This window comes from Leopardus geoffroyi, chromosome E1 (assembly GCF_018350155.1).
Source record: "Leopardus geoffroyi isolate Oge1 chromosome E1, O.geoffroyi_Oge1_pat1.0, whole genome shotgun sequence".
NCBI classification, from domain to species: Eukaryota; Metazoa; Chordata; class Mammalia; order Carnivora; family Felidae; genus Leopardus; species Leopardus geoffroyi.
In genome coordinates this window covers 46,218,199-46,246,100 of record NC_059330.1, presented here as the reverse complement: position 1 = coordinate 46,246,100, position 27,902 = coordinate 46,218,199, and the positions used below count along the sequence as shown (strand labels likewise).

Below are 27,902 nucleotides of genomic sequence, written 5' to 3'. Positions count from 1 at the left end.
GTACCTTCTCCCCCCTCCCCCCTCCCCCTCCCCCCTCCCCCCCCCCCGCCAGCAACCGGCCTGGCTGCGCGGCCCTAAACTCAGGAGGCGGAGCTGAGACGGGGTCGGGACTGCTTGCTAACTCCAGGACCAGGTACCGGGCTGGCGGGGCCGCCTGGTGCGCTCCAGGACCAGTTCTTTCTCGCCCTGACTCCGATTCCATCTCCTCAGGGGCAGGCCTTCGTCAGATCGGCCATCCCGGCCCCCCCTCACCCTCCACGGGCCCCTTTTTCACCCAGTTCCTCGATTCCCGCAATGAGGGACTGCAGCCTGAGAGCAGAATAGGCTTGGGCCTGCCCGGGAGACACCGGAGCGGAGTTGCCGGGAGAGGCGAGCGCCTGCTTTCCGTACCCATCTTACCCCCCAGACTTCCAGGTGGGGAACCTGGGGCCCAGGTGTTCGTTTGTCCTGCTCAAAGAGGCGGCCGATCCTGTGTTGACCTCTTCCGCTCCTCCCCCCCCCCCCCCCCCCCCCCCCCCCGATCCCATAACCCCAATTTCCATCTATCCCAGGCTGGACAGGCAAACCCCCTTAGGAGAACGATTTAGGTGACTCCCTGAGTCAGCAAAAACAAAGAGCTGCTAATTGTCTTGTTTTCCAAGAATGTTTCAGCGCCCACAGTAGATTTGGGGTGGAGATGGGCGGTTGGGGTAGGGAAGTGAGCTCGAGGGAAGGGGAGTGGTTAAATAAAATTGTTCAAGTTTCCAGGAAATGGGGAACTAATTTATCAGCCCAACTCTCTGTTAAGATATCCTAGCATATTCTAATTTGATTCCCTCAAAGAGGAAAAGCCATTAGTATTGGTCCCTTTCTTATTGTATACTACCTGTTGAAGTAGAACCGTATTCCAATATGTATTTGAGGGATTAAGACAGTTCTTCACTGACTGATTGATACTGTCTAAAGACACCCAAGACTTTCTTGTCCCTGAGAATTGAAAGCAAGTCTCACCCGGTTACCTGCCTTAGGCCAGGGTCCTATTCAGCCATTAGTTACAGTGCTGACCTGGTTAAGTCTGTTCCCCCCCAGCCTTTGATCAGGTTTCTTAGAATATTGTGACTCAGATGCAGTGTTTATAGTTGTAACCCCAGACATTGAAGAAGTTTAGGAAAGCAGTGACAAAAATAGGGAAAAAAGAAAAATAAATCGAGGCAAATGAATTATTTCTATACTGTTTGGCATCTGGTCAGCAGCATTGTCAAATCAGGCGATGTCTTCTCAGTCATCTTTGTATCTTCGCACACACAGTCTTGACACTTCTCCCTATGTTTCTGTGTTATCACTCTGGCTTCTAGAGCACGGGCTTTGGAAAAGATCTAACAAGTCCTCTACCACTTGCCTGTGGGGAATTTGGGGCACTTAACCTCTTTGAGCTTTAAGTTCCTGATCTGTAAAACGAGGATGATAGTACTTATTGTGAGCTGATCTCTGTGAAGCGTTTGGCACAGATCCTTGCACATAGTAAGTTCACCATAAATGCTTACTGTTTTTTTTTTTTTAATTTTAACTATTAATAATTTAACAGATACGGGAGTGCCCACATTATGTGTTGGGCAGAGTAAAGCAATAGTGAACAAGACTCTTGGCAATTAACATTGTGGTAAGTGTAAGGATTGAATACTGAGACTGAACACCTAACATAAGTGGGGGCGGGGGGAGCGGTGGTCAGGGAGAGCTTCTGTAGCACAGGACACCTGAGATGAGTAGTAAGCAGTGACAAGTCAAAGTTAACCAGGTTGGACGAGCAAAAGTGGTCCAGTAAGGGAAGCAGAACCTTTAAAGTTTTTCCTTTGGGCTCCATTTCCTACCTGCCTTCAAGTGCCATGTCCTAAGTATGGACCTATCCCAAGGCTTGCTTCCCAGCCTGCTTTGCTCTCCCCATTTTCTCCTTTGGTGAGTTTGTCACTTGTAGAGCTTTAGCTGCTAACTCCCAAGTCCACATAGCCATCTCTAATGTGTCTCTTCTGACTGCTACACCTTCCCATTTGGGATGCATAACTACTTTCTCAACCTCATTATGATTTAAAAACTCGAACTCATCATTCCACTTAAACCACTTCCACCTCTGAGTTTCCTGTTTTGTCGCTGACACACTACTCTTTCCCAGTTCCTTGGGCACAAAAAAATCAGGAGTCATCTGAGTTGTCCACAAGTAGAATGGGTTCCCTAATAAGGTAGAGTCTCTAGTGGGGGAAGTTTTCAAGCAGAGGTTAAAAGTAACCTTACATTCAGGAGTTTGTAAAAGCTGTTCCTCTGAAGGGTGGAGGATGGGCTAGATGACTTATGGTGTCCTTGCTAATTAAATATAATTTCTTTATTTTTCCTTCTCCCCTGTCCATCTATTTCTTACCATTCCTTCTCCTACAGGCTCTTATCACCCCAAATATGGTCCACTGGCATTATGTTCTAACTGGCATTCCTTTCTCTGGGTTTTTTCACCTCCCCTTCTCCCATCCCGTTGCAGATTAATATTCCTTAGAATGTTCCTTCCAACAAAGCTTCTCAAACATTAGTCAGTACGATGGTGCACAGATCAGCAGCATTACCATCATCTGGAAGTTTTTTAGAACTACCAGGCCCCACTCCAGATCTCTAAATCAATATCTGCAATTTTAGCAGTATCCTCAAATGATTTGAATGCGTAATAAAGTTTGAGAGACACTTAGACCGCTGTTCTGTGTTTGTCACCTTTCTGTTCAAAACCTAGTTACCTCCTACTGCCTGGTGAAGAAAGTCGATACTCTTAGCATTCACATAAGGCCTCTTCATTGTTCTCATATATGTGGATTTGTGCTCCTATTACTGGCCTCACATTAAGTGGAGAGTATGCAAAGTGCCAACACATTTATCAGTATATTTGGTTGGTCATTTAACATTACTGAGTGCCTACCATGTGATAGGCACTATTCTAGAAACTGGGAGATACATGTGTGGACAAAACAAAGAATGTACTAAAAATCAGTAGTAATACTATTTCATGCTTGGAATTGCTGTTTTCTTTAAGTTGTATTTGCCATTCAAGCCCCACCCCCCATCCCTTCCATAAAACTATTCAGGTCCCTTGTCTTTTCCCTTTGCTGAACAGCATAATGAATTGCCCGTTTCTACTTGTGCATTCCCCAGACTTGCTGGATTAAAATTTTTGAAGGGGGGAGTTTGAGCATCCAAAGGTTTTTATAACTAACAAGTTAATTTGAAACACATCCTGGTTTGGGAGCCAATGGTTCAGATAATTAATGAAGCTGTTGGTGTGGTGGTCTAGGACCAGTTTTTAGGTTTGTTATATTAGTTTATACAGTGTTTTGGGATTGACTTTATTTTCTATTGCTAGTATTTTTCCAGATCATAGGCAGTTCCTTCAGATAAAAATCATCTTTTTATCTACATTAATATTCTATTTTCTTTCTGTTGTAGACTACATATGGATGTGGACTTTGTTTCCTCTTAAATTTCTTTTGCATGATGCTTTGTGTTTAATGTTATTAAATAATGTGTATTCTAATAATCTTTTTTTCTTCAAATTCAGTCAATATGTTTACTATTTAATGCCAGGATAAATGATTCTTAACATGATGATGATCTTCTGTAAGAAAATTAGGATAGGGGTGAAGATAAATGCAATTTGATAAAAAAAAAAAAAAAAAAAAAAAAGCAAAACAAAACTATAGATGATTTTGAAAGGCCTCCTCTCTCCCCTGGATTGAAAACTATTTCTTTGATTTCTCTGAAGCAGTTCTAAGGATTCCTAGAAAAAAAAGGAGGAATTTGGCAGTGTTTTTTTTTTTTTCTAGACTATTCAAAAGCATTTCTGATTATTTTAGTCATTTGACTTTTTTTATAATTAAAAAAAATTTTTTTAATGTTTATTTATTTTTGAGAGACAGAGACAGAATGTGAGCAGGGTAGGGGCAGAGAGAGAGGGAGACACAGAATCCGAAGCAGGCTCCAGGCTCCGAACTGTCAGCACAGAGCCCCACGTGGGGCTTGAACCCACGAACCATGAGATCATGACCTGAGCCGAAGTCAGACACTTAACCAACTGAGCCTCCCAGGTGTCTCTCGTCATTTGATTTTTAAAATCATTTTTGTTGTGGGGTGCCTGGGTGGCTCAGTTGGTTAAGTGGCTGACTTCAGCTCAGGGCATGATCTCGTAGTTCATGAGTTCGAGCCCTGTGTTGGGCTCTGCTGACAGCTCGGAGCCTGGAGCCTGCTTCGGATTCTGTGTGTCCCTCTTTCTCTGCCCCTCCCCTGCTTGCACTCTGTCTGTCTCTCTCTCAAAAATAAACATGAAAAAAAATTTTTTTTTAAATTTTTGTTGAGATGTAATTTACCCTCAATAAAATACACCTACATTAAGTTAATGGTTTTGTTGAGTTTTGACAGATACACTTAGGTAACTACCATGTAATCGAAATACAGAACATTTTCATCACCCAAAAAGTTCTTTTTATTGCTGAGTAGTATTCTGCCGGTATATATACTACATTTTGTTTTTTCATTTACCAGTTGATAGACGTTTGTTTCCAGTTTGGGGCCAATTGTGAATAATGCTGTTATGAACATTCATATACAAATCTATGTGAACATATGTTTTCATTTCTTTTGAATAGACTACCTAGGAGCAGAATTATTTGGTCATAGGAAGCTACGAAATTATTTTCCAAAGTGGCTATACTACTTTGTATCCCTATCCCCATATATCCCCATTAATGTATGAAAGTTCCTGTTGGTAACTGTCCTTGTCAAGCACTTGGTATTGTCAGTTTTTATTTTTAGCCATTTTGGTAGGTGTGTAGTAGTATCTCATTGTAGCTTTGTATATATTTCCTTGATGACAAGTGATGTTGAGTACCATTTCATGTGCTTAGTGGCCATTCCTATATCTTCTGTACAAATCTTTTGCCCATTTTTAAAAAAAAATTTTTTTTTTAATGTTTTTATTTATTTTTGAGACAGAGACAGAGCATGAACGGGGGAGGGTCAGAGAGAGAGGGAGACACAGAATCGGAAGCAGGCTCCAGGCTCTGAGCCATCAGCCCAGAGCCCGACGCGGGGCTCGAACTCACGGACCGCGAGATCGTGACCTGGCTGAAGTCGGACGCTTAACCGACTGTGCCACCCAGGCGCCCCTCTTTTGCCCATTTTTTAAATTGAGTTGTTTTATTGAATTGTAGAAGTTCTTTAAATATTCTGTATGTAAAATGTTATGTACACACACACACACACACACACACACACACACACACTGTTTTCTCCCAACTTGTTCATTTCCTTAGTAGTATCTTTCAAAGACAGAATTTTTTAATTTTCATAAATTTATCATATTTTTCTTTTTCCTTTCATGCTCTTGATATTCCTTTTTTTTTTTTTTTTTTAATTTTTACTTATCCTAACATCATGAAGATTTCCTCCTCTGTTTTTATTTAGTAGTTTTAACTTTTTCTTTAGTTCTGTGATCCATGTCAAGTTAATTTTTGTGTATGGTGTAAGGTAAGGGTCAAAGTTCATTTTTTCTAAATAGATAGACATTTGTATTCGATTATTTTTCCCCATGGAATTACTTTGTCCTCTTTCTGGAAAGAGATCTATTTCTGGATTCTCTACTCTGCTTCATTGATCCATTTGTCTATCCTTAAACCAAAGTACACTGTCTTGATTACTATAGCGTTAAAGTAAGTCTGATCAGGTATCATAAGTCTTCTAATTTTGTTCTTTTTCGAAATTATTTTGGCTATTTTAGGTCCCTTGTATTTCTGTATAAATTTTAGAATCAGCTTATCAATTTCTTTTAAAAAGTCTGCTGGGATTTTGATTGAGATTACACTGAATCTATAGATCAACTTGGAGGGAATTGACACCTTCACAATATTGAGTCTTCCAATCTATGAACATGGAATATCTCTTGTTTAGCTTATCTTTAATACCTCTTAGCAATGTTTTATAATTTTAAACATACGTATCTTATTTATAATTTAAGAAAACGCTCCTAATTATTTTATGTTTTTGTTGATACTGTAAGCTTTCATTTTTTAAAATTCATTTTCTACTAATTCATTGCTAGTATGTAGAAGTACAATTGTGTTTTGTAATTGACCTTCTTTCTAAATTCATTTTTTAGGTCTAATGTCTTTTTTGTAAAATATTTATAGTTTTCTATGTATACAATCACATTGTCTATGAATAAAGGGTTTTAAACCTTCTTTTCCAATTTGTATGCCTTTTGTTTCTTTTTCCCTTTTTGCATTGGCCAAGACCACCAGTACAATGATGAACAGAAATGATGATGAGATAACAAGAAAATTCTTGTTTCGCTTCTGTTCTTAGAGGGAACTCATTAATTCTTTTTACTATTAAGTATGATGTTAGTGATACATTTTTTATGCATATCTTTTACCAAGTTGATTTGGTAAATTCTATTTCTATCTTGTTCCTATTTGACTATTCCTAGTTGCCTGAGAGTTTCTTTTAAATCATGAATGATGTTGAGTTTTTTCAGATGCTTTTTCTCCATCTATTGAGATGACTGTATTTTTTTCTTGTTTATTCAAGTAAAATTACATTGATTTTTTTTTTTTTTAAGTAAGCTCTACACCCAGTGTGGAGCTTGAACTCGTGACCCCGAGATCAAGAGTCGCATGCTCTACCAACTGAGCCAGCAAGTGTGCTTCATTGATTCACTTTTTAAAATTCCTTAAAATTGGTTGTTTTTTATTTGCAAACAACTTCGGACAAAGACAGTTTGTATACATTGATTCATTTTTTAATGTTAAAACTGTCTTTCATTTCTGAGATAAACCCTATGTGGTCATGATGCATTAAGCTTTTAGCCATTCTAGATATAATTTTAACTATAAGCAAACATAAAAGAAGATCAGGATGACATGAAAAAAGATACATTTGAGAAATGGCAAAAGGTCTTGGAAATGTGTAACCAAGATTTAAAAATTAATAGAAGGGTTAGAAAATAAAATGGAAGGAATCTCTTGGAAAAGAGAGTTGTAAAATAGGAGTGAAACAAGCATAAATTAATTCTAGGTAATTCTAGAAGTAAGTCTTCAACTATTAGGAATTCTGTAACATGAAAACAGAGAAAGTGAAGGAGACAAAATTATCAAAGAAATAATACAAGAATATTTCTCAGAATTGGAAGATCCAGATTTCCACACTAAAAAGGTTGTTGCAGGGTTGCCTGGCTGACTCAGTCAGTAGAGCATGCGTCTCGATTTTGGGGTTGTGAGTTCAGCAACAGGGGGATGGAGGGCCTTGGAAAGGCAACCTCCAGGGAAAAATTGGAATGGATGAGTTTGAATGTATGAGAAAATATATTGATAAGACGAATAGCAGAGATATTGAAGTACTCAGAAAAAGTTAACTATAGCTATATGGGAAACCAAGCAAGTGAAAAAGAAATGAATCCGTTATTAACTTTAGGAAAACAAATGGTGTACAAGAAGAAAGACATGGTCATCTCTAACTGTTTGCCTCAGCTCTAAACCATGTTTCCACAGTCATAGCAATGTAATTGCAGACTGTTGATTTAATAAAAAAATTATGCTCGAATTATGTTGGGAGAATGAAGGCAGGAAACTAGGGTGCAGGAAGGTGATATAAGAGAGCTTAGTCTTCATCTACCACAGTAGTGAAGTTAGTAGATAACTGTCTCAAATGGATAAGTCATGGCCATGTAAACATTATTTAAGAATGAGAGTAAAAAGGATAAACTTGAAACAGCCAAAAGAACTGAAGGTAACTGCTTCTGGGAAAGAATCAGTCTTTGGGGGAATTTGGTCAAGAGAAATTTGAAAATTAAAGAAGAAACCATATAATAATAAACCTGTCTTTTTTTATAGAGATTGCAGTATCTCACAGTGTACTTGGCCAGTACATCCAGTTTTACTGTCACGGAAATGTTCTGTAAACAAATCATTAGAATCTAGAAATGTATAGGTCTGGTACAGTGCTTTGAATGGTAGACTCATAGTAAGTTTTTGTTAATCAAAAAGCATTTTTATAAAAGGAGATTTGGCTAATTCAACCTGTTTATATTTCCCTTTTAGGTTTAAATTTTTGAAATTGAAGTAAGTCTACACATTAGGAACTCATGTCTTTTCTTGTAAGTAAACCAGAGCGAATTAGGGTGAGTGTTTCTATTCTTCTGGCTTTACTATTTTTATTTTCTGTAAAGCAGTGTAGGTGGTGTTTTTATATGATGCTCAGAATCCTACAAACATGAGGGATGTAGGAAGTAAAGCAGACACTGCGGCCCCCACTCCCGAGGAGAGAGCTTGCAAGCAGAGGGCTGACCAGAGACACTAAATATACCCACCAGCTTGTCTGGTAGAGAAGAAACAAGGTGGCTTATTTTATGAATATCAGTCATACAAAATTAAATGAATCAGTGACACTTTTCACTGTAGATATGTAACCGCTAATAAGCTGCCCATTTCCTACGTATTTTCAATGAGTTTCTATGTTTTAAAAATCAGCATCAAATTGTAATTATTGGAACACATTTTCTAAGTATAATCATAGGTTTAATTGGAGCCTCTTTGAACATGAAAAATGTTACTAAACCTGAAAAACCTCACCAGCTAAAATGACCCCAACAAACACTGGAGTTAGCTTCTTTATAATAGCTTCCATGATGTCATAAAAAAAGAGTATTGTATTCTATTTATTATCTATTATCAAGTATTTGATTTCTAAATGCAGTAGTTATTATTTTAAAATTTTGTAACAAGATATAAGTGCTATGACGCATGAATATATCACTTTCTAAATATTAAAGTATACGTTATATTTTGTGATACAGTACATATGATTTTTTTATACCAAATTTTTTACTTTGGGTGTTCCTTTTTTTTTTTTTCAATTTAGAAAAAAATTGATATAGAGAAGGACAGAGAATGATGTTATAGTTCCAATTCATGAACCATATTATGCAACTTGTTTTTTTGAATGTTAATCTTCTTTTTTCTTATGTTTGTATATATAAGAATAATTTATACTGGAAAGAGTAAACTTCACTGTTAATTAAGAGGAAAAATAGAATCTCTCCTTAGTTTGAACTCTGCCAGGTGGAAAGAATGCCCCCAAGCGAAACTTTAACACCAGTCCTTAAGTGAAATGCAATCTTGATACTGTTACTTTTACATGTGAGCTTCTTTTCTATTTCAACCTTGCCTGGTTCGGGTGACACCAGACCATTGATCAGTAAGGAAATCCAATACTCATTGGAAATAGGATAGTAAAGTGAACCACAGATTGGTGTTGCTAGTTTGGTCCTTGTAAACTTGATAGAAAATGTAAGTGTGGTGATGATGTTTTTAGAAATCCTAGTGGATGAAAGAACATGCAGCTTACTGTTTTCTTTTACAAACTAATAGAGGATTGTGAAAAACAGTTTCATCTCTGTTTTCTGTGTTGTGAATTTCAGTAGTATTTTTCACATTGGTATTTATGATCCAAAGCATCTGTAATAGCCATTGAATGAGTAAGATGGAACCAGAAGGTAGTTGTATATATAGGAAGAACAAAAACATTCTTCTTGTTTAGGGCCAGTCCTACATGGTTTTCATCTGTGAGATTTAAGGATTATTTATCAAATTAGGCACAGAAGGATAGAGGAAGGAATTCACCTATTATTTTCAGTTGATTTAAATTCAAGATTCTTTTTAAAACTTTTCCATAGAAATGCATCTTAACTATACTGCATGATTCTGGTTTTGTAGTTTATTTGTTTGTCTAATGGCTGATAGCTAATTTTTTGTGGCTTGGAAGAAATACTAATTCTCTTTGGGGTTTTCCTCTTTAGCGGTGGGTCTCGGAAAAGTTCATTGTTGAGGGCTTAAGAGATTTGGAACTATTTGGAGGTAAGTACAGTATGGCATTTAGCCATCACTTCAGGATAAACATTACTACTCTTGTTGACTAAATCAATTTATAGAAATTAGCAATTCTAAGGGCAGGTGTAAATTACAGTTGTTATATTTGTTTGGCTCAATTTTGAATCTATGGTTTCCCAAAGATTTGAGGACTAATCTGGCAGTTGACCTTGATCTGTCTTGATTGTTAGAAAGTCAGTATTTACTTAAAGGCATATTTATTTCTTCTAAGTATTTGTCCAGTTAAAATACATATTCTTAAAGGAAAAAACCTAAGTGTTCAAAAGCTTCTAACCTTGAAGATTTTAAAAATAAAACTATAGTCAGGACAATGGTAGCAATGATATAAAAGTTCTGGTTTTACTGATCAATCTAGTTGACTCATCTTTTCGTGGTAGAAATTATGAGACTTAGGAGAACTAAGGAAAAAAATCTGTCGGGACAAAAATATTAACTTCCTGTTGTAAACTCCACGTGTTGATTTCGGAAGTAGCCTTGCAACTTTGAGGTTTAACAGGGCCAGGCATTGTCTTTGGCTGTTTTCCAATTGAGCCTTTTTGAGAACTGCTATGTTAATTTAAGGCAAAGAAAATTCTTTTCTATACAAATGATAATATTAGAGCCCCATTCTTTGTGTCTGAATACCAAAGACACTCTCTTCAGCTCCTATAGTTAAAGAAACAGGTTATCAGATTGAGTGTGTTGGTCGACCGATCCAAACAAAATACCCTGGGGTAGGCTCAGGTCATTGAAAATTCAAACTTTTTAGTTACTAAATGGTACCTGTTAATTTATTTTCCCTAATGCATTCAAAGAACTTCCAGAGGAGTATTATTTGTGAACTCTGTCAAAATGTTATGTTTTAGACAAACGAGAGTTTAGAAACATGATGAGTTGTTTTTGTTTTAGTTCTGAAGAATAAAAATTAGCTGCACAGTAAAGGAAAAGCTAATGGAACAAAACTACAGCATTCTGGTCCTGTTCTCATTTTCTTCTCATCATTAACGGGAATACCATGTTTAAAAGTAAACATTGGCCCTGGTGAAAATTGAGTTGGAAGTCCAGTTTACAATTAGTTAAAAATATTACAGGATATGTGAACTGAATGAAGGGATTTTGGTTTCAGTGTCTTGAGTGTGGGATCTCTGGCGGTCTTTTGACAATTGCCTCATCACTGACTGATCTGAGGAGAGTGAAGAGGTTGTTCTGTATATTGCTTACAGCTTGATGAAGTATATATTATCAAATTTTATACAACCTGGAATTTGCCTTCTACTCTGTGAGAGTGGGCTTGATTTCCTTTAATCTATTCACTTGGTTTTTTACCTTTAACAGACTGTCTTAAGCAACTGCACCTGCCATTTGTGTACCAGAAAACTGATGTCCAAGGCCAAAAAAAAAAAAAATCTTATTTTGACAAGTTGAGGCTAATTTACTGTGCAGCCAATCTCCTTCAATAATACAGTTGGATGCTCTGATTTCTAATTTAAGATATTTGGAGATGTGTGATCATTCCAGTACTTTCCAGTTAAAAATCTACTTTGATGATTTTTTTCCCTTTTATAGAATGGAGAAAATAAAAAGGACAGATACAGAATTTGTCTGATTTAAGAGCAGAATGTTATTTCAGTTGCCCTTTACTTTATTTTCACCAAGGGTAGCAGAGGCCCAGAAAGCCCTTGCTTTATTTGTATTCAGAATAGAATGTATGTGTCTGGTGAATCTAATTGGGTTATGGTCTCACATGTACATGTTGCTGCTAAAACCTTTTTTGCCTTTTTTTTTTTTTTAAAGCCTGTTTTCTAGCCTCTGCACTCTCTGGGAAATAGCCGGCCATCTCTATAACTTTATAATGAATTTTTTGTTCACAGTATAAGACTCTCAAACCAGCCTATTGAAACTAACATTGTGCTGATGGAAAGTAAATGTAAGACTGGGATTATAGCAGTTGAGTTATACTCAGAAGAATACCCATAGAATAGTAGCCTTGCCATGTTTTCAAGAGCCATAGATTCATGTTGAAAATCCCATCTATGTGTAGTGTTTTTACTCTGTGTGTGTGTGTGTGTGTGTGTGTGTGTGTGTACGTACATGTATGTGTTTATATACAGCACTGCGGACACTTTTTACTATAATGACTCTTAGGTGGTTTCTATTAATAAATGTAGTTCTAAGTGTAATAATTGCTGTTCTGAATGTGGATGTGTCTTCTGCTAAAAAACAAAATGCCAATTTCTCTACTCCAGAGCAGCCTCCGGGTGACACTCGGAGAAAAGTAAGTGACTTTCTAGGCTTGAGCTCTATGGCTGTTGCATGGGAATGATTTCTTGTGGAAATCTGTGTTTTTTGTTGGCTTATCATTTTGTGTTTTTGCTTATTTCATTGAGTTTTATTTGTAGTGTAATTCTTTTACTTGTGGAAAGTCAGGTTTCACCCTGGAAAGATTTTGACCTGTACTTTAGAAGCTGAAAAAGTCTCAGGCACTTTTGCTCTCTCTTGGGGATTAAGGTCTCCTCCCCTTCCCAACCTTACCAATCGCCCAGTGCCCCCTCCAAAAAAAAGAAGAAAGAAAGAAAGAAAGAGAGAAAGAAAAAAGAAAAGAAAAAAGAAAATTTCAACAATCTAAGATATGGTTACTTTTAGTGGCTAGTGATACTAAATTTTTCCTCCGTGGTCTATTGCTGATAGATTTCAGTTCACAGAGGTACTACAGAGCTTTCCCTAGATTATAGGCAGGATATCAAATCTCCTACCTTAAAATCAAAACCCCACATTAAAAAGTACAAAACAGAAAGTGTACTTTTTTTTTTAATTGGCAAGGGTTGGAAGACTTGTTCTGTTTCCTACTCTTGTAGTTTATTTTACCAAAGTAAATAACACCACATGTGCACAGATGTGCACAGTGTACCAAGCTATTTTTGATAATGTGAATCAGTGTCTTCTAAAGAGAGAGGATAAGAACGCTTTTCTAAATAAACTTCTTCTTTTCAGATGACAGACATCTGCACCTTTGGCAGGCAGCCCCACCAGCAGAAGGGTGGTGACGTTGACTAGGAATTTCTCTTTGAGTGAAGCTTTGACTACGCTCTAGTAAGGAGCACCTCTCTATCAGATCCAAATATTTTCCAGTCAGGAGACTAAAAACATTCCCTATATGATCAGTTAAATATTTTTCCAGATGAGAATGCCCATTTTATATAATTTTTATATTTTCACAGCTGCCGGTGTTATGCCAAGACTTATCCTGTGTGAAACCTGTGGGGGGTTGGATGTAGCATTTCACAAATATAGTCTTTGCGTGCTCTCTTGTATTTTGTTTTAAACTCTTTAAACAATGTTATTTTATGGTGCTTTCTGGATATCAGTAGCTTATGTATTTTTCAAATGCTTCAAAATAAACAACAATGCTTTTCATGGTGGGAAAAAACTAAGAAGCAGCTTTGCTAGAATTAGTTTCTCTAGACAATTTGAGATTATATATCATACTAATAAAGCTATGCTGTGCTGTGTTTTTTAAAGAGACTGGACTAAACATTTCATCCTTTTCATCTGAATTTTGTCCTTTTCTAACTCTGAAACAGTCTACTGAGCTAACCCGCCTCTCTTGTGGCGATATCCCACCAGACCTCTTCCTTTCAAAACACTGTTTTTGTTTTCCTAAATAAAGATCGGTTTCTGAGTTCAGACTTGCAGAACATCCACAATGTAGAAATTGCCCATTTTAGGAGTGTTCCCAGTGAGACAAGGACAATAACCAAGAGACAAATTCATTTCTTGCAATTCCAGATTGCCAAGAATTCATATTCCCAATTAACTAAGGAACTGTATTTCCTAAAACTAACACTTTTGAGTATTATTCTGTAGTCAACAGAGATAGTAGAAATATTTGGTCAAGTTACTACCTAATCATATCAGTAGTTTAATGCATAATTTCCTACCTTGGCTCAGCAAGTGTATGTCTATAGTGTATTGCCTAGTAGACAGCATGTCTTATATGCACTTCTAGCAAGGAAGAGGGTCATAGGTAATGAAAAAGTATCTATCAGTAGTTTTTCCCATGGGAGTTTTTTTATTTATTTTTTTATTTAAAAAAAAAATTTTTTTTTCAACGTTTATTTATTTTTGGGACAGAGAGAGACAGAGCATGAACCGGGGAGGGGCAGAGAGAGAGGGAGACACAGAATCGGAAACAGGCTCCAGGCTCTGAGTCATCAGCCCAGAGCCCGACGCGGGGCTCGAACTCACGGACCACGAGATCGTGACCTGGCTGAAGTCGGACGCTCAACCGACTGCGCCACCCAGGCGCCCCCCATGGGAGTTTTTTAAAATGCATTTAATAAGCACTTTAATCTCACAACTCCAGCTGTCCTTCATAGCCTCTTTTTCAAATTAGAGAAATATTTTGGAGTTTGCCTGGAGATCAGGGGGAAGACCTTCAAATATATAGTGGTTCTAGATTCTACCTGCTAAAATATGCAGTACTTTCTCACATGCAGGTACGAGATTCTGATCTATAAAGTGCCCCTAGCAGCAGGGGATCCAGTGAGCGCGTTGCATGAGGGCTGGTTTTGCCAGCATAGGTCATTATGTTGAACTCTGTCTCCAGTGGAACTGGCTGGTACATGTAGCCTACTGTCCTCTTTAACTCATGGCAATGACAAGGTCATGGCCAGGAAACCTTAGCTCAAACTTGTTTAAATCATCTTTTTATGTGCCAGCATCACTGTAGGCATTGGGAATACCAAATTGACAAGACAGGATCTATACCCTCCTGGAGCTTGCATTCTAATTGAGGAGGCAGGCAACAGATCAATGAACACAATAATAACTACTGTGAGGAAAGTAAAACAAGATGACATAATAAAGTGACTGAGAGCCTACTTTACTTTCTGCTCAGAGTCCTCAATGCAAGACGACATTTAAGTTGAAATCTCAATGGTAGGGAAGAAGCAGCTATGAGAAAATAGCAGGGGCAGGAAGGAGTAGGGCAGGAATGTTCCAAACCAAGGGACTGCTGGTGTGAGCTTCCTAAGATTGAAGTGCACCTGTTCGTATGGGTCAAGTGTAGCAAGTCACAGGGATGTGGTAAGGGATGAAGTCATTAGAAGTAGGCAGGGGCCGAATCATGTGGATACTCACAGATCAGAGTAGGGACTTTGGGTCTGAAAGCCACACCCTGGGTTTTGTGTTAACTGATGACGCCGATTTTATGAGGGGTAGATTGATAGTTGAGAAAACAGGATCTGTAGAACAAGATTATGCACAGGTGGTGAGAGGTATGAAGTTGGTGGGACTCAAGACTAACTTAGCTTGCAGCTTATAAATTCTAAATAAATGGTAGGTTGCCATTTCAGAGCTCCTGGTTTGGGCTTTTTGCTCAAATTACTACTCTGTTTTGTCCCATAGTTGTGTGTGTGTCTCTCAGCTGGCAGAGGCACTTGGGATTATTCTGAACACCACAGTGTCAAGAAGCCACAATGGCTATAAATGTTCCTAGAACGTATTTTCAGAGCATTTGAAAACAGATAACTGTAAAAGTGAAAATCAAACCAACCTTAACTATCAAGCTCTACCCCGCATACTCTGGTTTCTCCATTTTCTCTGTTCCATCTTATTTGTTGAACAGGAGAGTGACCAAACAGTAGGCAGCAAAAGAGGGAGGAAAAGAATAGAATTCACATTTACTGAATACCTATGAAACACCAGGTAGCACTAAGATCTTTACATATTTTATCTCATTTGTCATAGCAACCCTATAAACTGGGAATTATTCCATTAATGAGACAACAGAGATCCCAAGAATTTAGCGTGATTTACCCACAGTCACAGAGCAAGTGATAGACCTGAGTTCAAGTTCTGCCTCTGTCTGGCCCCAGAGCCTATAGTCTTTGCATAGTACCATATGTTTTACTTAAAATAGCCTTTCCCAAAATTTAACGGATATGAGATACAAAAGGTTCTCTGGACAAGTAGATTTGGGAAATGCTAGGTTAAACAAATTAAACAAGTTTCCTTACTACAAAACTTCTTGAAGCCATTTTATGCCAGCACACCTTGTGATTCTCCATGAGAGAGAATGCTTCATTTTCTCATTTAATTGGATGTGTAAACCATTTATATGTGTTAACTGCCAAGGTCAGTGTTCCAGGCGGCCTACTTTGGGGAAATCCTACATTAAGACATTCCAGTAGAGAAATGGACAAGAGACACAAAGAGCCAATTTCACCTGAGAGAAAACCCACATGGCTAATAAATACATGAAAAGATGCTCAATTTCATTAGCAATCACGGAAATATAAATCACACAATGAGATTGGCAAAAAATTAAGTCTGATTATACTAAGTGATGGGGAAAAATGGATCAATGAGAACATACAGTACTGGAGGGAGTGTAGATTGGTTTAACCATTTTGGTAAACAATTTTGCATTATTTTGTAAAGTCGATTGTTCATATACTCTGTAACCTAGCAATTCAGTTTCTGGGTATAAGCTTTAGAATATCTCTTGCATATACACATCAAGAGACACATTCAAATGGGTTTCTAATAGCACAGTTCATACGAGCAGAACCAAAAACAACCCCAAAAGCCTATCAACACTGGAATGGATAAACAGGTATATACACAAGATGACTCTTACACAACATGGGTGTACAGCATGGCTAAATACAACAATATGGGATGAATCTTGGAAATATAAAAAATTGATTGAATTAGAAATTTGCTGACAGGGCTCACTTTTGGTTGGCTAGATTCCTCTTACTGTCATACTTAAGTGGTGCAAGAGGAAGAACCCCACTTGGTTTCTTTCTCCTTGGCAGTTCCATCAATTCTTGAAACCGGATGCCCTTGAAACGTCAGGGATCCCCAGCAAGGAGGTACCACCATGTCAGAACATTCTTGACTCCCTGTCTTCTGGCTAGTGCTGAGTGAGGGGCCTTTCTTGTGTTCACAAAGATCTTTTCCTAACTAGAGGTCAGGTTTAGGAATACAGCATATGAAATTTGAGCTGGCCTAAGGTACTCCATCTCAGGAGGAAAGAGGATCCAAAAGAAAGAAAAATATGGCCCCTAAATCACACAAATAAATTTAGGTCTGAGCCTTTTGAGCTGAAGGGAGAGTTGGTCTGCCATCAATTTCGCTGGGCACTTTTCCTTTAGGACCTCAAAGCCCAGAGGTGTGATGCCCACATCCTAACTGGTTGAGGTCCAGCTTCATTTATGGCAGGAACCAGGAAGCAGGTCACTTCCTCTGCCTGGGATGATGGCTGAGACGTGACAGCCCTGTGCCTTGCCTGCAGCCCTATGTGTTCTGTTTTCTTGCTTCACTTGAAAATGTCAGAGAATTGGGGTGTCTGGGTGGCTCAGTCAAGTTGGGCGGCCAACTACAGTTCAGGTCATGATCTCGCGGTCTGTGAGTTTGAGCCCCGCGTCGGCTCTGTGCTGACAGCCGGCCTGGAGCCTGGTTCCGATTCTATGTCTCTCTCTCTCTCTCTCTCTCTCTCTCTCTCTCTGCCCCTTCCCTGCTTGCTCTCTGTCTCTCTCTCTCAAAAATAATAAACATTAAAAAAACATTTTTTTTTTTTAAAGAAAGAAAATGTCAGAGAATGATTGGTCTGGGCTCTTGGTTTGCTCAAGAGGGTACTTCTTATGGCCAAATTTCCCCTATAGCAAAATTCAGCATGTGACCTTTGAGTCTTGTAGTCAGGGCCCTAAAATAGGACCCCAATACAGCAGGAAATTCAAGAGAGCCCCTCACTTCTCCATCCCCCTTCTCTTTTCTAAACATGCCTTTTGTCTAGACATCCTTTCCCCAAGTAAGAATTTCATAATTTTTAGCAAATGAGCCAGTTGTTGGAAAGGACAAGCAAATCAACAGTTGACTAGGAACCAGCCCTGTCCCCTACCCCCATTTGTAGATGGCGCTCACACTTACTGGCTCTGATGTTAGTGCTAATGACTACACTGAACATCTGGTGTTCTACATTTCTCATCGAATAGTGTTGGACCTATTTCTTTGACCCCGAGTCAGAATTTGTATGTTTAGATGCCAGTCTCCTTGTGGGTCTGAATCACCCCCTCCCCACTCCCATCCCACACCCAATTTCCTCTTATTAACCTATTTTTCTTTTTCTTTAGACCAATGAGGCGAGCTCAGAGTCTATAGCATCCCTGTCTAAACAGGAGATCATGAGTAGCTTCCTGCCGGAAGGAGGGCGCTATGAGCTACTCTCTGTCATAGGTAAAGTCCTAGCATTGCTATTTTACCTTCAGGCTCCTGGGCACTCCTGTGGCCTCCTCTGCATCCCCAGATCAGCGTGTGCCAGAGGCTATCAGCTAGTTAGCAGGACTCAGGGTGACAAAACTGGCTTTTGTGACTCTCCTTTGCTTCTGTCTTCCAAATCTGGGAAAAGAGATCATGTTACCAGGAGAGAAGCTCTTTTTTTTTTTTTTTTTAATTTTTTTTCACATTTATACATATTTTTTTTATTTTTTATTAAAAAAATTTTTTTTTTTCAACGTTTATTTATTTTTGGGACAGAGAGAGACAGAGCATGAACGGGGGAGGGGCAGAGAGAGAGGGAGACACAGAATCGGAAACAGGCTCCAGGCTCTGAGCCATCAGCCGAGAGCCTGACGCGGGGCTCGAACTCACGGACCGCGAGATCGTGACCTGGCTGAAGCCGGACGCTTAACCGACTGCGCCACCCAGGCGCCCCCACATTTATACATATTTGAGAGACAGAGAGAGAGCGTGAGTGGGGGAGGAGCAGAGAGAGAGGGAGACACAGAATCTGAAGCAGGCTCCAGGCTCTGAGCCGTCAGCACAGAGCCCGACGCGGGGCTCGAACTCACAAACCGTGAGATTATGACTTGAGCTGAGGCCGTTTGCTCAACTGACTGAGCCACCCAGGGTCCCCGAGTTCTCATTTTAAATCAAGTCTCTTTAAGGCTACCTCTGTTGCCATTGAACTTGTTCATGACATTCTCCTTTTCTTTTAGGCAAAGGATTTGAGGACCTGATGACAGTGAATCTAGCAAGGTACAAACCGACAGGAGAGTACGTGACGGTACGAAGGATTAACCTGGAAGCTTGTTCCAATGAGATGGTGACGTTCTTGCAGGTAATAAAATGTGTTGGGACACTTCAAGGATGGGCTCTTAGTTCCAATTGCAATTACAAGGCAACTCTTACATCTGTCTTCTGAAAATAGCTGGCAGAAAATGAAGGCGGACCAAACCAGGAAGTTAACAGAAGCTCTTAACGAAGAATCGTGGGCATTTGGCACTAAGGATTCTGTAATTCTGCTCAGGCCAATTTATACTCCCTTCTTCCTCTCCAAAGATGCCTTTGTGGCTCATTTATTCATTTATTTACTATTCAGAGAGGCCGAGTAACTTGCCCACAGTCACACATACTAGTGAGTGGTAGAGACAAGATTCAAACCCAGGCAGTCTTGTTCCAGATTCGGGGCAGCCTGCTTTGCCGTGACAGCCACCTTCTGGCTCTCATTGTCCTGTTTCCTGAGGTTCCTTTCTGTTGGAGAAGGAGGTAGCTGCCCTCTAGTTACAGGGGACACCACAGATCTGAGAGCAGCTGGCAGGGGCCTGGGTTCCTCCCTGACTCAGGCTTGCACCGGGAGCTCTTTAGATTCAGGGCCTGGGTCAGTGTGTTTTCAGCAGTTTGACTGCAACCTATCCCTCTTCTTCATCACAGTGTTTCCCTGAATTCATGCTCTTCTGATGGTGCTCTAACACCCATTCGTGTTCAGAGTAGTTTTGTGGGTCTGAGGATGGGACCGAAAGTCAGTCCCAGCTTAGTTATTTGGGAAGAAAGATATCTGAGTTCATTCTAGAGCATGTTGGACTTTAGGATTCTCTTTTAAATTCTTTGGAGCAGTAGATAGGCAGAAAGTATTGCCTGTTTGGCCTTTAGCTCATGTCCCAGAGGCCAGGACCCCTGAGTTTCTGTAGTTCTTTTGTCCAAATTCATTCTAAAATCCCATAGGTCTGACACTTTCTGTAGCTGCTCTCTCGCTCCTAGGTTGCTGGAGAAGTACCTTCGGCTGTCTAGTAGTTCGTGTTTGCTCTCTGATAACTTTGTTTCCTTGTCCTATCGATTACAACATTTTCCTTTTAAGAGGAAAATGTTTTTTGTTTTCCTTTTTTTATTTTTTTGATGTTTATTTTTGAGAGAGAGAGAGAGAGGGTGAATGTGAGTGGGGGGAGGGGCAGAGAGAGAGGGAGACACAGAATCGGAAACAGGCTCCAGGCTCTGAGCCATCAGCCCAGAGCCTGACGCGGGGCTCGAACTCACGGACCGCGAGATCGTGACCTGGCTGAAGTCGGACGCTTAACCGACTGCACCACCCAGGTGCCCCTGTTGTTTTCTTATCTTAAAGAGGAGATCTGTGCCTTGGCCCTTGAAGTTGAACTAAGCTTATTACTTTATAAGTCTTCAGTCAACTGTTGGTTCTCATCATTTCTGACGTGGCGAGCTGTGACCCTCTACCGTGTTGTTAGCAGTTTCGCTGTTGGTGGGGAATTTTTCTTGAGGCTCTAAGATTGGCTAGTGGAGCCAAACGCAGGCAGAAGCTGGCAGAGCAGTGCTGGCTTCCCTGTGGAGACAGCAGAGCCTGGCTTCTCTCATGTGGGTGGCCACCTGCTTGGGCTGCTCCCAGGACTCTGAGAAGAGCTCCAGGAAAGACTGGGTCCCCATGTTATTCATGCCACCACCTTCATGTTGAGCGCCTTCTTCAGCACCCCTTGATTCTGACTTCCGCTTACCATTGTTTTCAGGGGGAGCTTCATGTCTCTAAACTCTTCAGCCATCCCAATATCCTGCCATATCGAGCCACCTTTATTGCAGACAATGAGCTGTGGGTTGTCACATCATTCATGGCGTATGGTGAGTGGAACAGGGGTCCTGGCAGAGAGGTGCTTTGAGAACGCTGTTGTCAGCAGGTTCATGTCTGTTTCCCTTCTTTGTTACTCTTCCCCGTGTCCCCACAATTCTTCAGGTTCTGCAAAGGATCTCATCTGCACACACTTTATGGACGGCATGAATGAACTGGCGATTGCTTACATCCTGCAGGGGGTGCTCAAGGCCCTGGACTACATCCACCACATGGGATACGTACACAGGTGCATTCTTAGGCATAATCGCCCTTGACAAGAGCAGGGATCTGTGCCCAGGAGCCCTCAAGTAAACAGGGGAAGGGGAGAAGGTTGACTGAAGTTAGTGAAGTCAGAGTTTAAATCAAAGCTTGGGATTTTGTCCTTGCCTCTGACTTGGTAGAGCATTTAGCCTTTGGGTGCCAACTTTCTCTTTACTGAGCAGCTCGGTCCTGAGTGCTGTGTGAGAAGAACATCTGGCATGGGCCTCTGTGCCCCACCCCCCTCCTTCCTTGGAGCACCTAAACTTGCGTGTGTGCCCCACAGTCAGTCCTGTGCTGAGAGGCTGGGGCGAGGGGCTGCTTAATAGACGGTATTAGGAAAAGACACTCACAGTAGGGAAGCTGGACCCTTACCTAATTCCACGTACAAAGGAGCACATTTCAGATGGATTAAGGCCTAAATGTCTGATATAAAACTACAGACTTGGATAGAAGGAAATATTTTTGTGACCTGAGGCACAGAAGAATGTCTAGATATTTTAGAAGCACAAAACAACATATGATGGATTTGATTATATCAAGATTAAAGATATCTCTCCAAAAAAGAACACCATGGACAAAATTAAGAAATGGGTGACAGCGTGCAAGATGTTAGCTGTGTCTAGAACACACAGGAGATTAGTAACAAGGAAATTATGTGAATCAATAAGAAAAGGATAAGCAAAGCAACAGAAAAATGAGCAAAGGGTTTGAAGTTTATAGAAGAGGAAACCCACAGGACTCTCAATATGACCAGACACTCAAATCTAATAAGAATCAGAAAAGCAAATTAAACAGGAGGATGTCACCCTACACACCTGAGACCAGTGTCATTTGGAGGCTGGCTGAGGCCCAGCGTGGTGAGGTGGGGTCTCCTGACCGCACAGTGGAAGATGGCCCAATGCAACCAGTCAGGGTCACTCGGCACTGGAGCCGTCAATGCTGCTCTGGGGGTATGCCCCAAAGAAACCCTCACACAGGCCTCTCAGGGGACATATGTAGATGCCATCATTCATATCCATGGTGGTTAGAGGCAGCATCAATGTTCCTTACTGGAAGAAGGGGTCAGTAGAAGTGTTCGATCCCACCCCAGAGTGCAGGTGGCAGTTAGAAGCAAAGGTTGGTTGTATACAGGTGGCCACACGGATGGATCTTACAAACAGCACTGAGGAGTGAAGGAAGGATGGGATGCATAACACAGTACCTTTAGGTAAATTGAAAATATATGGATATCACACCATGATCCGCTTTGTAAGAATACCCACAGATTCCAAGCAGTGGTCTGTGAGCCTAAAAGAACTTTAGCAAAATATAAAGACTTAAAATCTGGTGGTATGTAAATTGGGTCATGCTATTTTCTCTTTTTTTATGCATGTATTATATTAAAATGTGTTTATGTGTATATAATATTTACCTAGTATGTGAAGATCAGAGGTCTGTGACGTGAAGGGCTCCTGTGGCCCCATGACACCCTCCCTCTGCTCCCCACCCCAACCCAGGAGCGTCAAAGCCAGCCACATTCTGATTTCCTCGGAGGGAAAGGTCTACCTGTCTGGTTTACGCAGCAACCTCAGCATGATCAGCCATGGGCAGCGGCAGCGTGTGGTCCACGACTTTCCCAAGTACAGTGTCAAGGTTCTGCCTTGGCTCAGCCCAGAGGTCCTCCAGCAGGTCTGTGGCCTGAGTCCTGAGAAGCCCCTATCCCTCACCAATTCACAGTTTCCCTAGGGAGCCTTCAGGAATTTCCCCAGATGGGAGTGCTCTGCTTCTCAGTGGAGTAAGGGGTTCCAGAGGGAGGGGTTCCCTGCTGGTAGGTGGACCCGGGAGGCCTCTCAGCCCATTGCACATGGTGGTGTTTCCCCTCTGTGGGGTCCCAAAGTGGGCCTAATGCTATTTCAGTTCCCTTCAGAGACCTTCCTTATAGGAAGAGTGAGCATTCTTGAAATACTCGGTGCTCTCCACATCCTTCCACTAAGCAGGAGTATGGGGACCCACACTTCTCCCTGGTTGTTACACAGCATCATTCATTCCTTTACAATATCAGCTACTCTTCAGTAGTACAGGCAAGGAAAGTGGGCTGGATTTGAGACAGATACTGTCTTCCTCCCCTCGGATGTTGCCCCATGCTGGTCTCTTCTAAGAACAACCATGGCTACAAAAGGAGTGATCTGTGGCTTTTTTCTCCTGACTTAGAATCTGCAGGGTTACGATGCCAAGTCTGACATCTACAGTGTGGGAATCACAGCCTGTGAGCTGGCCAATGGCCATGTCCCCTTTAAGGATATGCCTGCCACCCAGGTGAGCCCTCAGCCTGTTTTCCTTCTTACCTGCCCACCACTGCCTTCCCCTGCTGTGGGAGGGGACCCTGGAGAAGGAGAGCCCAGGAGCAGGCCCGCCACTGACTGTTGCAGGGCCTGGAGCAGGTGTGCAAATGGAGGCCCACATACCATGTTGTCTACTTAGATGAATTTCATAAATTTACAAAATATGTTCCGTCCTACCTTGATAAATATACCTGGAAGGCCAGTTTCTAATTGAGAGTTCTCAGGCTTCTCGGGTTCTGTGCTACCATATTCTGGCCAATACCTTTGGAACCTCCAGCCTACAAGTTCAACATCTGTTCATGCCCCTTACAATGACTGTCCTTTGGCCACTCCTTGGCACACACAGCCAGTGGCATAGTCTACCTTTGGGAGACAGGCCAGGGAAGAGGCTTATCAATCTTTGTCAAGTCTAGGAAGCAGACTCGGGTCATTTCGGCAAGAATTAAATGAATCCTAAGTATCTGGAGCATGATCTAGAACTGGGAGGGGGTGGAGGGGTGGAGGCTCTGAGTGAGCCTCTCCCTTGAACCCACAGACTGCCCTGTGGGAATAGGGGCAGCTAGAGAGTGGCCAGAGGGGAGCTCTGTAGAGCAGGGGACCCAGGGAGGCTTCTGGGAGGAGGTGACATTTGAGTCTTGAAGGCAAATAGTAATTGTTTGCTGTGTGAGGAATGGGAACTAGAAGGAAACTTAGGCAGAGAGAACAGCATGTGCAAAGACCCAGAGTCAAACAGGGATAGGATCTGGGGAATAGCAATGGTTACAAATAGCTGAAGTACAGGTGCTTCTGGGGGGCTGCTGGGTGATGTTGCTGGAGCAGGAAGCCAGGGCAGAGCATGAAGGACTTTGTGTGCCACACCAGGGCATTTGGTTCCGGTCCCAAACCACATGGAGAATTGCTGAAGGCTTTTAAGCCCAGGAGTGATAGCATCAGATACATAGTTCAGAAAGATCACAATAGCAGGTAGATTAGATCTAGCAGACTCATTAGGAGGGTATGGAAACCTCAGTAAGGAGTCTAGAAAATCTAAGTAAGAGAGTCACAGAAAGTGCTCAGGAAAGGTAGGCGGCTATTTAAGGTGAATGAGAGGTACAGGAGCTGCACTATCCAATAGCATCTTCTGAGGTAGTGGCAGCATTCTCTTATCTATGCTGCCCAGTACAGTGGCCACTAGCCACCTGTGGCTGTTGAGCATTTACAGTGTGGCCAGTGAGGTTGAGAAACTGAATTTTAAACCACATTTCATGTAAGTATAAATAGCTACATGTGGCTGGTGGCTGCCACATTAGACAGCACAGCTCTAGAGAGACTTCTGGGTTCTGGCCTGGAAGTTCAGGGGGACAACCCCAAGGGCAGCAATCCCCAAGCTGGGGCTGTTTTGCATGTGTGGCATCAGAGGACTTTGTGGCACAGCTGCCCAAGCTTAGTCGGCCCTTGGGCACCCTGCTCCAGTGCAGCGACAACCCAGGGCGTGCCTGGCAGGCGCTGTGTAACACACCCCTCCCGAACCACCTGGGCACAAGAGACTGGGGCTGGGCTCCAAAGACAATGACCTGACAGCCGCCTTCACCCTAGGGTGAGTGCTCTACAGTTAAAAGGACATGAAGAAGTCTTATAAACGGGAGAGAAGACGGGGACCTTCCTTGCAGCCATGGCAGAAGGGTGCATTCTTGCAGGCCCTCTCCTCCTCTTCCCTTTGGCTGAGCTGGGGTATGGCTGTGGAGCCAGTGGCCAGCATACCTTTGAGAAAACTAGACTTACTCCACTTTTCTTTTCTCTGCTCCCCTAAACCACACTTGTATACTGGGAAAAGTGTATTTGTGAAGAAACTCCATAGATCTTCCAGGGCCCCCCCCTCCAGCCCACGTCCTGGCTCTGTCCTCCCCAGATGCTGCTGGAGAAGCTGAATGGCACCGTGCCCTGCCTGCTGGACACCAGCACCATCCCTGCCGAGGAGCTGACCATGAGCACCTCACGCTCAGCAGCCAACTCTGGCCTGAGTGACAGCCTGGCCACCAGCACCCCCAGGACCTCCAATGGCGACTCGCCCTCCCACCCCTATCACCGCACCTTTTCCCCCCATTTCCATCACTTTGTGGAGCAGTGCCTTCAGCGTAGTCCAGACGTAAGGTATTTCCTGTGGGCTGGGAGCCGGGCTTTGTGGGGGGCAGAGAGGGCCTGGGGGGTCGAAGGCAGGGTTTGAGAGGATTCATCTGTTCTGTGGAGGGCTGGGTTCCTGGAGGAGTCCCGAGCTCCTGCGGCCAGAGGGATCAACACAACGGTTTGCTAAGAAGCGACCTGGGTAGCTCGGGCTGTTGTTTCTTCTAGAGCTGAGGGAAGAAGCAGAGGGAGCCTGGGGATAAGGTGTGAGCAGCAGGATTTGGGAATCCTGGGGCACAGGGGTAATGCTGGGCTCTCTTCCCCTTTCTCCACAGACCAAGTGCCAGTACCCTCCTGAACCACTCTTTCTTCAAGCAGGTATGGTAGCACTCTCCTGAGGCTCCCTGGGATTTTCTTCTTGCCTGTGCTTCTAACGACCCTCAACCCCCTTAGCTTCGGGGTCCTTAGGTGTTCTCTCCTCCTCCCTTTGAATCAAAGAGAAATGCCCAGTTTTCTGAAGCCCCTTAAAGGCGCTGTGCCTTCCTCTCAGAGAGATTCTTGGCTCTAACAGTCCAACTGTCACGGGGCCATAGTTCTTGCCTGATGGTGTCCTGGGACCCAGAGCAACAGGATCCACCCCTAACTGCCTCTCCTCCCTCAGATCAAGCGGCGCGCCTCAGAGGCCTTGCCTGAGTTACTTCGCCCTGTCACCCCCATCACCAGTTTTGAGGGCAGTCAGCCTCAGGATCACAGCGGGATCTTTGGCCTGGTAACAAACCTGGAAGAGCTGGAGGTGGACGACTGGGAGTTCTGAGCCCCCGAAGAAGGCGCACGTTCTCAGTCCTGGAACATGTGAGCCTCAGGGGCCCTTTCTGAGGGCCGGCCACACTCCCACCCTCCCGCGTGCAGGTTGGGTAGAAAAGACATTTCTGCCAGGAGAGTTGGCCGCTTACTCGCTGGGAAAGAAATTCTTGGAGAGAAACCTTTTTTACTGCTCCAGGACTTCTGAGACACCAGGGAATCCCAGCAACTGGTGATCAGAGGCCAGAAATCTGACATTCCATCCTGGGAGTTCAGGCAACCTCTTCAGAAGAAAGAGATGCTGTTCTGGCCCTGGAAGGCTAAAGGCCAAGCCCAGGGTTTGACTCCTTGACCTGGGGACTGTGTGACTTCCTCTTCTCACTGTAGCTGTCCTACCAGCCTATTGCATCCTCTCCCTCTGCTCTCAGATCTTAGAGGTCCGTGGAGGGGTAAGCAATAAGCCACCTGCCCCCCCTCTCCAGCCCCCAGGCCTCTCCCTGGTAATTGAAGGGAAGGGCATTTTTTTTCTTGTTAAGCACCAGGTCAAGGCTGGGGCAGTCCATCCTCACCCCTTTCATCACTTGTGCCCCAACACCTAAAGCCTTCCCATAGTTCATCTGTGCAGCTCATCCCTTTCACACCATCTTTACTGCCTCCTGCCAGCCTCCTTGAGGCTTTCTCCAAGGCCACAGTGTCTTGCCTAGCCTGAGGACTGAAGTCCTTATGCCACGTTAGTTTCATCGCCAGAACAAATTAAACATTTCAGAGAACCCATTGGAGAGTGGCATTGCTGTGTGCTGGCCTTACAGGCTCAGATGGGAGTCCTTCAGTGCCACATTCTGCCATCCAAGAGTGGTCCCACGGGTGCACGTGGAAGCCCGACCATGACCGCTTTCATTAGATAGCCTCACAACATGCCAGTTTCTTTTAAAACCCATAATAGATGTATCACCTGACTATTCATTTTAGCCTGTGGCCGTCAAACCACTTTGGGGCTGGGAAGGTCTAGGTGCTAAAGACCAGGCCTTCTACGTGTGGGACCACTTCTGGGCCGCTAGGAGTCCAGGCAGAAGCGGCTTACCTTTGGCAGGAAATGAGGTAGAGGGTTTTGTTTTGTAACATGACTTTGCAGTGTCTCCTTACCGCTGGAACTAATACCCAAAGAGCAGGTAACCTAAGAGCCAGACCTGTCCCCTCTCTGTCATCCTGGCTGGTGGCCGGCAAGGGTGGGGGGACTCTGACCTGGGTCTCCATGGTGCTGCCTGGCCTGCAGGTGCACGGGCCTGGCGAGCCCCCCCCCCCCCCTCCAGCCCAGGCACTTCAAACTTCAGGTGAAGGAAGTGCCCCTCCCTCTTCCCTGCTTGAAGCTGCTTTGAACCATCAAATGCTCTCACTTTCCCTTCCCTCAGAAATTGTAACTCCAGTTTAAAAGAAAAATAACCCCCCCCCCCTCCTTTGGGCAGTTACAGCAGTTGAGGTGAAGGGAACGATCCCATCCCCACTATGAGGTGGAGGCCAGGTCACATTTATTTCCAGCCTTCCTCCTTCCTCTTGCCCAGCTCTTTTTTTTTTTTTTTCTTGAAACCTCAAGTTCCCTTT

General features: G+C 42.6%; 1 protein-coding gene and 1 long non-coding RNA gene across 17 annotated transcripts; one reads left to right on the top strand and one right to left on the bottom strand.

Annotated features, from left to right (window-relative positions):
* On the top strand, positions 1 to 27,077 carry STRADA (STE20 related adaptor alpha). 15 transcript variants are annotated; one of them, XM_045489428.1, is made up of 14 exons: positions 37 to 133; positions 1,335 to 1,500; positions 8,097 to 8,152; positions 9,854 to 9,911; positions 12,170 to 12,198; positions 18,062 to 18,164; positions 18,926 to 19,047; positions 20,723 to 20,831; positions 20,944 to 21,067; positions 22,578 to 22,749; positions 23,272 to 23,376; positions 25,291 to 25,532; positions 25,838 to 25,880; positions 26,164 to 27,077. In XM_045489428.1, the coding sequence occupies exons 3-14, from the start codon at positions 8,141 to 8,143 to the stop codon at positions 26,314 to 26,316; spliced, it is 1,272 nt and encodes a 423-aa protein (XP_045345384.1). In that variant the 5' UTR covers positions 37 to 133; positions 1,335 to 1,500; positions 8,097 to 8,140; the 3' UTR covers positions 26,317 to 27,077. The 15 variants fall into 15 exon arrangements, with proteins under 15 accessions (XP_045345379.1, XP_045345387.1, XP_045345394.1 ...); XM_045489425.1 differs by having other exon boundaries at positions 8,097 to 8,176; XM_045489424.1 differs by lacking the exon at positions 1,335 to 1,500 and adding an exon at positions 211 to 414 and having other exon boundaries at positions 88 to 133; positions 8,097 to 8,176.
* LOC123603926 lies at positions 14,785 to 18,384 on the bottom strand. Of its 2 annotated transcripts, XR_006715109.1 has the most exons (3): positions 18,191 to 18,384; positions 15,478 to 15,533; positions 14,785 to 15,166 (listed from the first exon to the last, which is right to left on the bottom strand). It is a non-coding gene; the product is annotated as an uncharacterized LOC123603926 (long non-coding RNA). The 2 variants fall into 2 exon arrangements; XR_006715110.1 differs by lacking the exon at positions 15,478 to 15,533.
* Positions 27,078 to 27,902: the final 825 nt, after the last annotated feature.